The 14,144-nt window shown below is 33.8% G+C and overlaps 1 protein-coding gene across 1 annotated transcript in view; it reads right to left on the reverse strand.

The window, feature by feature from the left end:
• Positions 1-221: 221 nt before the first annotated feature.
• Positions 222-14,144, reverse strand: part of IL7 (interleukin 7) — a 45,570-nt gene continuing 31,647 nt past the window's right edge. The window contains exons 3-5 of the mRNA XM_032316181.1: positions 4,896-4,976; positions 3,228-3,359; positions 222-1,066 (exon numbers count right to left, since the gene is read on the reverse strand). Of these exons, the coding sequence (XP_032172072.1) occupies positions 947-1,066; positions 3,228-3,359; positions 4,896-4,976 (333 nt within the window). The 3' untranslated portion in view covers positions 222-946. The remainder of the gene's footprint in view (positions 1,067-3,227; positions 3,360-4,895; positions 4,977-14,144) is intronic.

Raw genomic sequence — 14,144 nt, forward strand, 5'->3', positions numbered from 1 at the left:
AAAAACAATCTGAGGGTTTTGAAGGGACGGGGGGGTGGGAGGTTGGGGTACCAGGTGGTGGGTATTATAGAGGGCACGGATTGCATGGAGCACGGGGTGTGGTGCAAAAATAATGAATACTGTTATGCTGGAAATAAAAAAAAAAAGTAAAAAAAAAAAAAAAAAAAAAAAAAAGGTCAACATATATTATTCTGTTAAAAATATACTTCCCAAATTGCAAACTCATTTAGAAAAACTTTATTACACATAAATGACAAAAGTAACTCAGCATTATGGTTTGGCATCCTTAGAACAGGTGACTTTCTATTTTGTGAAATCATTCTTTATGGTCATCTTAAAACATTTGCTATACCATTAATGAAGGCACTGTCTTATGCATTCAAGTTTAATTACATGTCTTAATCTCACTGAAGTATCTTGGACTCCTTCATACTGCTTCTTTAGCCCTTACTCTCATTGGCATTACCCACATTTGTTAACTCTGAAACATTTCCAGCACAGAAGACAACAATTTCCACTCTCCTTGTAGCATGCTGGTGCATAAAATTATTTGGATAATAAAGCAATGTTAATTTTTAATTCCTGCAACCTTTATATACTTCACAGATTTTACATGTCTTCTTCTGGAATTTTAAGACAGTTTTTAAAAGTATTATTGCCTTTAATACCTTACTTGGATTGTATTGCAAAAAATCACAGAATTCAGAATTAATACTGATTGCTCTATGTCCAAAAACATATGAAGGTTTATCGATTGCAGCATTTGGTTTACACTGTTTACATCCATCTTCTAGTACTACGGTATGAATTTCTCAATTGCTCTAATCCGCTTTCACCAGGATGCATTCTGTAACTTCCAGGGTCCTCTACCCCCCACTATGAGCAGATATATTCTTGAAGGATACAAGTGAAGTTCATATGTCTTTATATTGCCACTCCATATTTTTCAATGTTCTTTAGAGCCCCTCAAAATTTTATTCCAACAAGTTTTTATTTTTTGTAGTAGTATCCCTAGGGAACACAAGCTCTTCTGTTTTCTCTGTTCCTTTACAGATTTATTGTCTTCCTAGAAAAAGATATTAAAACAAATTTTAAATTTATATTGAAAAAAATACACATTTTCAAGTGTTCAAACTTTAATTTCCATCATGTTAGGTTATGCTGAAGGTTTGCTAACTAACCAGGATGGCTACTTTCTTCATACACTTCTAGTTTATGTGCTCCTATAGAAGTGGTTTGCTCATGTCTTTTGTTCATTACCTATTGATGTGCTCATTTTGTTGCTTTATTAAAAAAAAAAAATGGTGCTCTGATATTTTCCCTAGCCTCTTTCATTTTAAAGTAGTGGCTTTAAGGGTCACCTGGGTGGCTCAGTTGGTTAAGCGTCTGACTCTTGGTTTTGGCTCAGGTCATGATCTGAGGGATGTGAGATGGAGCCCTGCATGGAGCTCAGGCACTGCATGTGGTGCCTGCTTAGGATTCTCTCCTCCACCTCCTACCCCTGCACACTGTCTCTCTCTCTCTCAAATAAATAAATAAAACTCTAAAAAAAAAAAAATTAAGCAGTCGCTTTAAAAACTGTAGCTTAAAGGAATCCAATTTCTAAGGGGTACATCCCATCTCCTTTTATTAACAATATAATGATTGTTTTCAAAATGAACCATAGAAAAGGAAAAAAAAATTCAAAGGGAAACATAAAGGAATTAAGTTGAATAAAAAGCTGATGAAGAAAGAAAATTATACAATTATTCTCACCAAGTTTTTAGTGGGTTGGACTTCACCCTGGGAAGGTAGCTTTATTCCTTCCTTAAAAACAAAGTCACTTTGATAATATTGAATATTAATTGTCTATTGCTCCTTTCATTAATGTCTGCTAAATTTTATTTTGTTTTATTTTATTTTCACGGCTAAATTTTAAATTGCTGTCAAATTCACCTAATCTATTTGAGAATCTTCAGTTTTGATAGTATGGAAGAATAATTTCATTTAGAAATAGAATATCAGGAAAAAGGAAAAAGCAAGACAGGTTAGTTTTCCTTTTTCTTTTTAACAATTTAGGATGTTTATTTTAAAATTTTTTTATTTCAAGTTTTTATTTAAATTCAAGTTAGTTAACATGTATGGTAAAATTGGTTTCAGGTATAAAATTTAGAGATTCATCCCTTATGGATTTCTAGAAAAGAGAACAATAGAAATTTCATATAGAAGACTAACATAAGTAAGGGATCAAAACTGGAAATAAACTTGGCGAATCCAAAACACCAAGAGGAGACTGGCTTGCATCAAGTAGATAATATAATGATAAATGAAGTGGTTCACATTCTATCATCTTTATTTTCATCGCTCTTAATAAGGCTCAAGGATAATCTTACCATCTTACCGCCTGTGGACAACTATAGGTATTAAAAAATAAGAACACATAGGAACACTTTTATGTCATGAAAATGTTAAAAATTTCTTTTTAAGAAATCATAAGAAACCTTTTGGCTTTTCTGGCCATTGGTAAAAATTTCTGAAGAGTAGGATAGTGGTAATAATAATATATCATTTATTGAAACCTTTCTAGTACTAAGCACTTTACATGAATTATGCCAATTAATTAACCCTGTCACCATCCTGTAATGTAGATATTATATTTTTCTCCATTTTGCAGATAAAGAAACTGTGGCTTAGTATCAAGATTGTGTCTTCCAAATTTTGTTTTATTGCTTAACCACTAGAAGATAAGTAGGGAAAATTAGCCCTATACTTAACAAAATGATTGAAGCAAAAAAATTTTAAAAATTGGACATATATGTATTTATATATATATATATTTTAACATGTGAAGTTTTAACATACAAAGATATTAAATGCTTTTGATTATCTGTTTTATTGGCTATGAGTTCTTATAAATGTGTACATCTATGGACAAAAATTATTAATGAGTTTTAGAGGTAAAAATTCACCATTCCCACCCAAGTTATGACATTAACCTCCACCAACATTATTATAGCAATGATGTATGCACTTCCTTATTTTTACTCCGCTTCTGTAAACTATTTGCCCTAGCAAAGAATAGGTGCTTTCCTAGTTAAGACTTTCCTCTTCTAGAGTTGAGTAAATATATTTCAAATTTAAGTGATGATAAACAGTTAGGATTCTATGATACCAGATATGATCACCAGAGAATTATAGTATCCTATCACAGGACTAGTTGATATTTTTGTTCAAAGTAAACAACTTACCTTGGGGGTACAGTTCAACAATTGTAATGTGCCCTGTGAAACTCTTAATAAGTGGAGATTGAAATCCTCACTGTCATTCACTTTCACAAACTGCTTCAACTTGTGAGCAGCACGATATAAAAATATACCTTCCTATTACAGAAAAAAAAATCAGAAGGGTTGTGGTTCAAACAAAATATTAAAAAATGATAAGCTTTTATAAGGAGCCTAAAGCCAGAAATGTATTGCCAAATAATGCCCCACCTCCGCCCCAGATTTCTATTCCAGTTAATCACATGACTGACAAGTAACTAGACTAAAACTGTTTAGCTCCTAAGTGACAATCTGGAGTGCCTAGAATTTGCCTTAATGATTATTTGACTTTTTGAAGTCTCCTTTCTTCATAATATAAATTTATGATCTTATCACTTATGGATGAACCTTTAACAGCATTATTCCATTTTAAATGAGTCAACCAAAGGAGAGGGCTTCGGGAGGTGACAATAGTGGAAGGTATGTGGTTTCTCTTCTCCTTATTTTTGTACCTGTTGAGTTATGGATGAATAGCTGGCAATTAGAAAAAAAAAAAAAAGGTCCATTTTTCACCTCAAACAAGGCTTTCAAATATTTAAAGTAAGAAATTAGAATAAAAAGAATTTATGAATATATAATGTGATACTATGAGGTTAACTCAGCTACTGTGAGTTTAAAAAAGACTGAATATCATACTAGTTTCTGTAGAAGGAACTAATACAAAATTTGGTTGTAAGTTTTGTAAATTGTAGTATTGCACCAACCAGAAGCAGTCGTTGTTTGAAGATAAGCAAATACTGAAGGAAGAAATTTCAAAGGCCTAAAAGTAAATTATTCCCATGACTTATGTTTGTGTGTGTGTGCAAGCAGTCACTCTAACAAGGATTTTCCTGCACAAATATGTCACAAATAAGGGAAGTGTATCTGTGAATTCAGCAGTTCTAGCATTTTCCAAAGTGAAAACTGAAATGCTAAAATAGAAAAAAATATTTACTGAATAAACATAGGATTTTTTGTAAAATCAAAGTATACCTGGTGATTCACAGACCTGTACCCTTGGGGATAGAGTATTATGCCTCCATCAGAAAGGATGAATACCCAACTTTTATAGCAACATGGACGGGACTGGAAGAGATTATGCTGAGTGAAATAAGTCAAGCAGAGAGAGTCAATTATCATATGGTTTCACTTATTTGTGGAGCATAACAAATAGCATGGAGGACATGGGGACTTAAAGTGGAGAAGGGAGTTGGGGGAAATTGGAAGGGGAGGTGAACCATGAGAGACTATGGACTCTGAAAAACAATCTGAGGGTTTTTGAAGGGACGGGGGGTGGGAGGTTGGGGTACCAGGTGGTGGGTATTATAGAGGGCACGGATTGCATGGAGCACGGGGTGTGGTGCAAAAATAATGAATACTGATATGCTGGAAATAAAAAAAAAAATGGCAATATAAAAAAAAAAAAAAAAAAAAAAAAAAAGTATAAAAGAAGACCATAGTATAATTTAATAGGTCAGTGAGAATTATCTGGTTAAAATGAAAAGATTATGTTATTAATATAATCAATATAATACTAATACTAATACTTAACAAATAATACAAGCTTCTATAAAATCAAGTTTAAATGACATATAAATCCCAAAAAATTATTATTACCTTATTATCATCACATGCATGTTTTTTTAAAACTTTAGGTTCATTGTTCGGGCAATTGGTACGATTTTTTATCATGGTGTCCTGTAAAGAGTAATTATATAATAGTATGGTTAAATTGGGGACTTTTCTAATATGTAGCAATTTTAAAAACAACGTTATAATACTTGCTTTTAATATGTGCATTTTAAGGAAAATAACTTCAGCATGGCTCAGCTGACTAGGCATAAAGAATAGTTTTCTACAGTTAAAGAATAAACCAGTATAGACACAAACCCTCACATATTTAGAGCTTCCCCAGACTCCCTAATTTAATCCCAGAAATCACTGTGAGATTCTGGTTCACTGGGGAAATAGAAGTGCCTATTTTAGAAGTTATACTATGTAGACAAAGCACAATAAATTCTGAAATCATAATGTTGAGATGCATTTAAGAGGTTCTCCAGTCCAATTTCCTGCCACTACAAAACAGCAACAAAAAGAATTTACATAAGAATAAGAGAAAACCTCTTGACAGAGAGAGTGAAGCTGAAATTTATTTTGCAGCATTTTTACTAACCCAATTTGTCTAGGATGCTTGAGATAGAACTTTGCTAATAAACAATGGGATTGACTGTGTGTGTATTGTTATGTAGGAGTAGGAAGGCAGACAAGCCATGTTAATTTTTCATTTCTAAGGAATGTAGTAGTAGAAGGTGGGGATTACCCAAATCAGGAATTTAGTTGAGGTATTAGGAAGAATTTCCTAAGGATTCGGATTCTCTTATACACAGGATTAGACTGGTTTTGTCAAGCAAACTAGCAATTCTATGCTATCAGAGTTTCCAGAAGTACTTGAAGCAATCACAGCCTGTATGTTGTCACCAAAGAAACAGGGTAAGTGGAGTAATGGCAAGCTTTAGTCTTGGGGTTCTAGTCTTCACCTGCCTTTCAGAAAAATGTGCATTACCCTGGTCACCAGTGAAAAGTATGAATGGTCTCTGGGTTTATCCTGACTTTAATTGTATTTACTATCTGCTTTATGTAGGAATGAGTGTGTGAACATTGATTTAACCACTCGACACTTACTATCAGTCAGTGTGCACGGTCCCTGTTAAGCCCGAGGAGTAAAAGAAACAGTTTCAGTTTCTTGTGCCATTTGATATAAAGGGAAGATATTGCATCATCCCTTGGACACTTTTCTATCACTTCTTACCTTTGTAAAAGTATGCTTTGTAAACAAAATATTTGTTAGTACCAACCTCCCCAGTCATACTGCAAATATCTTAGGTGCAAATGGATATATTTTCCTGTAACTAACTTCATGTTGCTACTATACACACTCCTGAAGAGGTAGTGAAGAATTAACACTTTCCTATTAAATTATCTTCCTATGGATTTCCATTTAACTTCAAAAAACCCCAATAAATCATATATACATTTCTCTCTGATAAAACATGGAGTATTTCATTTTTGCTGTGCCATTACTAAAAAAAATAAGAGAGACTCGTAACTTTAGAGAACAAATTGAGGGTTGATGGAGGTGGGCAGGCGATGGGATAAATGGGTGATGGGCATTAAGGCATCATACACTTGTGATAAGTACTGGATGTTTTATTAAGTGATGAATCACTAAATTCCAAGACTGTAACTAATATTACACTGTATGCTAGCCGAAATTTAAATAAAAATATGAAACATTAGGAAAAAAAGAAGATAGACAAATGTGCATGTTTTCCAATTTATCAAAATTATTATACAAAAATACATCACAGAATTAGCACTCATTTCTTGGATCATTTTAACAAATTGCATGGCACACAAATATATGAAAAACCACTTGGTTAAGCCCTTGTTCCAATGAGTTTAAAAACGACTCATTTATATGTAGTCATATGTTGTTATATGTATGTACAACATAAGAAAGATAATATTATGCCAGTTGATTTGTTTGCTAAATGTATGCTGTTTGCTACAGTATATATATATATATACTGTTTGCTACAGTATATAAAGATTTATTCTACACTAAAAGATTGACTCCTATAGAGGTAATAATTATTGGCTTCAGTGTTTTTTATGAATATGTTAACAGGTATATGAGTGCCAATTACAGTTAGTTTCTGAAACTGTTTTTATTCAAGCCTGGTGAGAAGGATGGCTCAGACTAAGGTTAATAGAATCACAGAGTTGAAGAGAACCTTAGATATCCATCTCTTGAGTCACTTTACTTGATTTACTTTACCAATAATAATTTCTTATAAGCATCATGACATGTTTGAAGATTTCATCATATTTAGTAAGGATATGGAAAATCAAAAGAGAAAAGCCAGGATCACAATGACTGTGAACTGCAATATTTTCCAGTATAAAACATGGTGTTACATAAATTGCTCTAAAAATACATAATGTCCTTTCAATCTGTAGACTTAACATGTCTTTCATTTCAGTATAGTTTTCTTCTTTGAATTTTTTCTGTTACACCTTTAACAGTATCTTCTTCAGAAACACTAATTGTGTTTACAATGGATTTTCTATTTCATCTTTTCTTTTTATATCTTTGTCTTTGATTTTTTTAAATTTCATATTTTGTGGTTTTCTCCACAATGTCTTCCATGTGCCTGTTCTAACAGGGCATTTATTTATGGTTTTCATTTTATTCTCTATTTTTCCCCTAAATCCAAAGAGCTCACCTTCATTTTCTCTGTTATCTCTTCTCCTCACACTGTATTATTTTTTAGATTTTTTTACTTCAGTTTCTTAGGGAGTGTTATGAAGAAAAATTTGACATTTTCTACTGCTTTCATGGGTAATTGATCTTTGATCTGAATTCTTCATTTTCCTTATCTATGTATTCATTTGCTTATTTACATGTTCATTTGCCCATTTCTTTTGGTAGTATCAATGCATAGTTTTAAAAAATTTTCTGGTTATATATATATATATATATTTTAAGATTTTATTTATTTATTTGACAGAGAGAGATGACAAGCAGGCAGAGAGGCAGGCAGAGAGAGAGGAGGAAGCAGGTTCCCTGCTGAGCAGAGAGCCTGATGGGGGCTCGATGCCAGGACCCTGAGATCATGACCTGAGCCGAAGGCAGCAGCTTAACCCACTGAGCCACCCAGGCGCCCCAAGGTTATATATATTTTTAAATTTAAAATCAATTAATTAACATATAGTGTATTATTAGTTTCAGGGAGAGTTCAGTGATTCATCAGTTGTATATAACACCCAATGCTCAATATACATCATGTGCCCTCCTTAATGCCCATCACCCTGTTACCCCATCCTCCCACCGACCTCCCCTCCAGCAATCCTCAGTTTGTTTCCTATGGTTAAGAGTCTTTTTTGGTTTGTCTCTCTCTCTGGTTACATCTTTTTTTATTTTTCCCTCCCTTCCTCTGTGCTCCTTTTTTTTTTTTTCTTAAATTCCACATATGAGTGAAATCATATGATAGTTGTCTTTCTTTGATTGACTTATTTCACTCAGCATAATACCCTCTAGTTCAATCCACATCGTTGTAAATGGCAATATTTCATTATTTTGGACAGCTGAGTAATACTCCATTACACACACACACACACACACACACACACACACCACATACCACATCTTCTTTATCCATTCATTTATCTGTGAATATCTGGGCTCTTTCTATAATTTGGCTATTGTGGACATTGCTGCTATAAACATTGGGGGTGTAGATGTTATTTTCTGGTTATCTTTTGAAGGGATGCAAAACTAAATTAGACTATATTTTCAGCCAATATTCAACTCTTCCCTCTACCCCATCAGAGGATATATCTGTTTCCTAGGGCTGCTGTGGCAAATTACCAAGGTTTAAACAGAAGTTTATTTTGTCACAGTTCTGCATGCCAGAAATCTGAAAGGAAGGTATCAGTTGGAGAATCTAGGGGAGAATCCATTTGTTTGCCTCTTCTTTCTTCTGTTGGCTACCATCATTTTTTGGTGTTCCTTGGCTTGTGGCCACATGGTTTCAGTCTCTGTCTGAAATTCTATCACCTTCTTCGCTATGTGTCTGTCAAGTCTCCCCCTGCCTTTTTCTCTCTTTTTTTTCCTTCCAAGTTTTTATTTAAATTCCCGTTAGTTAACATACAATGTAATATTAGTTTCAGGTGCATAATTTTGTGATTCAACACTTACATGCAATACCTGTTGCTGATCACAAGTGCCCTCCTTTATCTCTGTCACATATTTAACCCATTCCCCCCTCCTGCCTACCTCAGTTTGGTAAACATCAGTTTGCTCACTAAACTTAAATGTCTGTTTCCTGGTTTGCCTCTTTTTTCCCTCTATGTTCATTTGTTTTGTTTCTTAAATTCCACATATGAGTGAAATCATATGGTATTTATCTTTCTCTGACTTATTTTGCTTCACATGATACTCCCTAGCTCCATCCACGTCATTGCAAATGGCAAGATCTCGTTTGTTTTCATAGCTGAATAATAATTCTATGTGTGTATGTGTCTTCTTTATCCATTTATCAGTCAATGGACATTGGGGCTCTTTCCATAATTTGGCCATATTTTTTAATTTTTTAAAAGATTTTATTTGTTTATTTGAGAGAGAGAGAATGAGCATGAGAGAGGGGAGAGTCAGAGGGAGAAGCAGATTCCCCACTGAGCAGGAAGTCCAATGGAAGACTTGATCCTGGGACTCCAGGATCATGACCTGAGGTGAAGGCAGTCACCCAACCAACTTAGCCACCCTGGAGCCCTTGGCTATTGTTGATAATGCTGCCATAAACATCAGGGTGCAGGTATCCTTTGGAATCAGTATCTTTATATCCTTTGTGTAAATACCTAGTAGTGCAAAGTGGGACTTTTTTTTGAAGAACCTCCATACTGTTTTCCAGAGTGGCTACACCAGTTTGCATTCCCACCCCTAGCTTTCTCTTACAAAGACACTTGTGATGGCCATTTCACCCAAGCATAAGACATAATCTTGTGTCAAAATTCTTAACTTAATAACATCTGTAAAGACTCCTCTTCCCTATGAATTTCTAAAGATTTGAACCTGATATCTGTTAAGTGACCTATAGCCTCCTTTGGAGAAATATTTCCATGACTGCTGGTATTGAGTTTGACCAAAAGACCATGCTTTGGATAGTGGCCATTTGCAAACTGGACACAGCAGAGGTTTAAGATGTATTTGCCCAACTGAATTTGCCTACTTGTATTCATGTGTTTCCACATGAGGAGAATAAGCCTCTGGTAGCCATTTGTTCATTATTTATTACTACAAAATAAATTATTACAAACTTTAATAGCTTAAAACAAACATTTATTACTCTATAGTTTCTGTGGTTTGGGAATTTGGGAGGCGCTTAACTAGGTACTTCTAACTCTGTGTCTTCCATGAGGCTGTGGTTAAGATGTTGGCCACATCTATAATCACTTAAGGCTTGACTGGGACTAGAGGATCCACTTTCAAAAGGCAAGATTGTTGCAAATGGCAAAATTTCATTCTTCTTTTATGGATGAGTAATATTTCATTATATGTGTGTGTGTGTGTGTGTGTGTATGTGTGCCCTCCCCCCACATATTCTTTATCCATTTTTCAGTCAATAGATATTTGGGTTCTTTTCATAATTTGGCTATTGCTGATAATGTTTCTATAAGCATTGGGTTGCATGTATCCCTTTGAATTAGTATTTTTGTATTCTTTGAGTAAGTACCTAGTAGGGAAATTGCTGGGTCATAGGGTATCTCTATTTTTAACTTTTTGAGGAACCTCCATACTGTTTTCCATAGTGGTTGAACCAGTAAGTATTCACCAAGAATGCAAAAGAGTTCCCATTTCTCTGCATCCTTGCCAACACCTGTTGTTTCTTGTGTTGTTGATTTTAGCCATTCTGACAGGTGTGAAGTAATATCTCACATTGTTGTTTTGATTTGTATTTCCCTGATGACCAAATGGTGTTGGGAAGACTGGACAGCAACATGCAAACAAATGAAACTGGACTACTTTCTTACAAAATACACAAAAATAAAATTAAAATGGTTGAAAGACCTAAAATTGAGACAGGAAACCATCAGAACCCTAGAGGAGAACACAGGCAGTAACCTCTTTGACATCGGCCATAACAACTTAATAGATATGTCTCTGGAGGCAAGGGAAACAAAAAGAAGAATAAACTATAGGGACTTCATCAAAATAAAAACCTCTTGCGCAGTGAAGGAAATAATCAACAAAACTAAAAGGCAACTTATAGAATGTGAAAAGATATTTGCAAATGACATACCTGATAAAGGCTTAATACCAAAATGTATAGAGAACTTACAAACTCAACACCCAAAAAATGAATAATCCAGTTAAAATATGACCAGAAGACATGAAGAGACATTCTTTCACAGAAGATATACAAATGGCCAAAAGACTTATGAAATGATGCTCAACATCAGTGGTAATGACTTTTTAAATTAATAACAAAGGAATGATTCATGAGAGAAATAATTGATAATATGGATTTCATTAAAATAAAAACTTCAAAATACATACATATACATACATATTTTCCCTGATTGTAGTAATTATAATAGCACTATCTATATTAATATATATACATAATGTAATACATAATATATGTAATATATAATATAGTAACACTGTATATAGTATAATTACATTTATATTATATTATATTATATTATATTATATTGACACACACATACACCTATCCTTTGAAAACAAAGTTTGCAAAGTAAACTTTTTAGAGACTTGTTTCTTAGGGTTGTTAAGATAGATAGGGAATCAACAGAAGATTAATATGTTATCATCTAATGACATCTATGATTAGCCTTGTAGCCATGGTAACTAGTTAAGAATCTGTTTATAAATGAGGTCTTTCCACCCAGAGTGATTTTTATCTAGATAAGATGAATACCAACATAGGAGTACAACATTATTTTGCCACACAAAGTTGCATCAAGTGGCTCAGCATACATTCCAATCCTGCCTTACCCATATCGATGCCCCAGACATTTCTTTTTAGTTGAGATGTAATTGGCATGTAACATTAGTTTCAGGCATACAACAATGATTCAACATTTGTGTATATTGCAAAAATGATCACCCCAATAAGTCTAGATAACATCCATCACTATACAGTTAAAAATTTTTTTCTTATGATGAGAAATTATAAGATCTACACTATTAGCAACTTTCAAATATACAATATAGCACTAAATAACCATAGTCACTATGCTTTACATGACATTCTCAGGACTTACTAATTACATAATGGGAATTTTGTACCTTTGACTACACTTACCCATATCCACCCCTCTCCCCATTGGAATTTTTAGAGCTTATTTGGCTCTATGGCAAGCACTAGCATGCAAACATGCTATAGATACAATGTTGCACTTTCAGTCACAGTCTGTAGATTGGAGGAGGAAGAAACAATTTTAATTGCACTGAGGCAATACTAAGAAAGTTTATAGAAAAAGTAGAGAAAAATCATATCTTAGTAATAATGATGATACAATTGACTTTTAAAGTTTAACAATATTTTCTAACCAACGTCAAGATTCCGGTGTGGCTCTAGTTACTGAAGATCCACAGATCAACAAGTACTCCTGTGATACTTTGAATCATGGTGTTGAATGTGTGTTTCTGTAAAAGACACAAAGCTTAACTACTTCTCTCTCCTATTCTCAGAAAGAGCCTTTGAATTCACTGCTATTATTACTCCATTATTACACTGGGATATAATACACAATTTCTTTCAAAGGAAAAAATGGAGGCATAAAGAGACAGAGTAATTTGTCCAAAGGCACAGTTAGTGAATGTTAAAAATTATGCCTAGGCCATCTAACTCCAGAGTCCTTTCCATAACTGTAATGCTTTATCTGCTTTCTTTTGGAATAGTTAAGTGAAATGTTTGTTATATAATGGGAATTTTTCAGTGGAGAAGCCAGTGTTTCAAGGAAAAGAATAGATAACTAATTAAATAAAAATTGAGTCTTAAGAGGAGGCCATGTGGAATAAAATCTCAAGTGCATTTTTAAAGTTGTTACTTTTAGGATACAGGAAGATATGTCTTTCTCCAAGGCAGAAGTGAAAGAGAAGATTGCCTTATTTCTAAGAATTTTTACATTAATATTGCCATATATTGTATGTGAATATTTCCTTACAATAATTTTTTATTAAAATAAAATATTATTCTTTGTAGACATACAGATGGCTAACAGACATATGAAAAGATGCGCAACTTTTCAAGCAGAAGATACTCCCTGATGAAGTCAGGGAAATGCATATCAAAACTGCAATAAGATATCACCTCACACCAGTCAGAATAGCTAAAATAAAAAACAGGTAACAACAGATGTTGGTGAGAATGCAAAGAGAGGGGAACCCTCTTACACTGCTGGTAGGAATGCAAGCTGGTGCAACCACTCTGGAAAAGAGTATCGAGGTTTCTCAAAAAGCTAAAAAAAGAACTACCCTAAGATCCAGCAATTGTACTACTAGGGTATTTATCCAGAGGATACAAAAATACTGACTCAAAGGGATATATACACCCTGATGTTTATACAACATTATCAATAATAACCAATTTATAGAGAGAGCCTAACTGTCCATTGATTGTTGAATGAATAAAGAAGATGTGATTTATATGGATCACACATGTATGCACACACACACAACACACAGAGAAATATTACTCAGCCATGAAAATAATGAAGTCTTGCCATTTACAACAATGTGGATAGAGGTAGAGAGTATTATGCTAAGTGAAATAATTCAGTGAAAGACAAATACCACATGATTTCACTCATATGTGGAATTAAAGAAACAATCAAACAAACATGGGGAAAAACAGAGGCAAACCAGGAAACAGACTCTTACCTATAGAGAATAAACTGATGGTTACTGGATGCAATGGGATGGGTTAAACAGGTGGTGAGTATTAAGGGGGGCACTTGTGATTAGCACCAGGTATTATATGTAAGTGATGAATCACTGAATTCTACAACTAAAACTAATATTACACTGTATGTTAACTGGCTGGAATTTAAATAAAGTCTTAGGAAAGAAAAAATGAAATAAAATATTTTTGTTATCTTTGATAATACTTCTGAAGTTTATTTTATTCATAGTGTGACCACACACCCCAGTTTTCTGGGACCAATCTTGATTGTACCAGAGTGGCAGCCTATTGGTTAGCTTCCTTTTACATTTTTTTTAAAAGATTTTAATTATTTGTCAGACAGAGAGAGCACAAGCAGGCAGAGTGGCAGGCA

The sequence above is a fragment of the Mustela erminea genome, chromosome 16 (genome assembly GCF_009829155.1).
Source record: "Mustela erminea isolate mMusErm1 chromosome 16, mMusErm1.Pri, whole genome shotgun sequence".
In the NCBI taxonomy this organism is placed as follows: domain Eukaryota; kingdom Metazoa; phylum Chordata; class Mammalia; order Carnivora; family Mustelidae; genus Mustela; species Mustela erminea.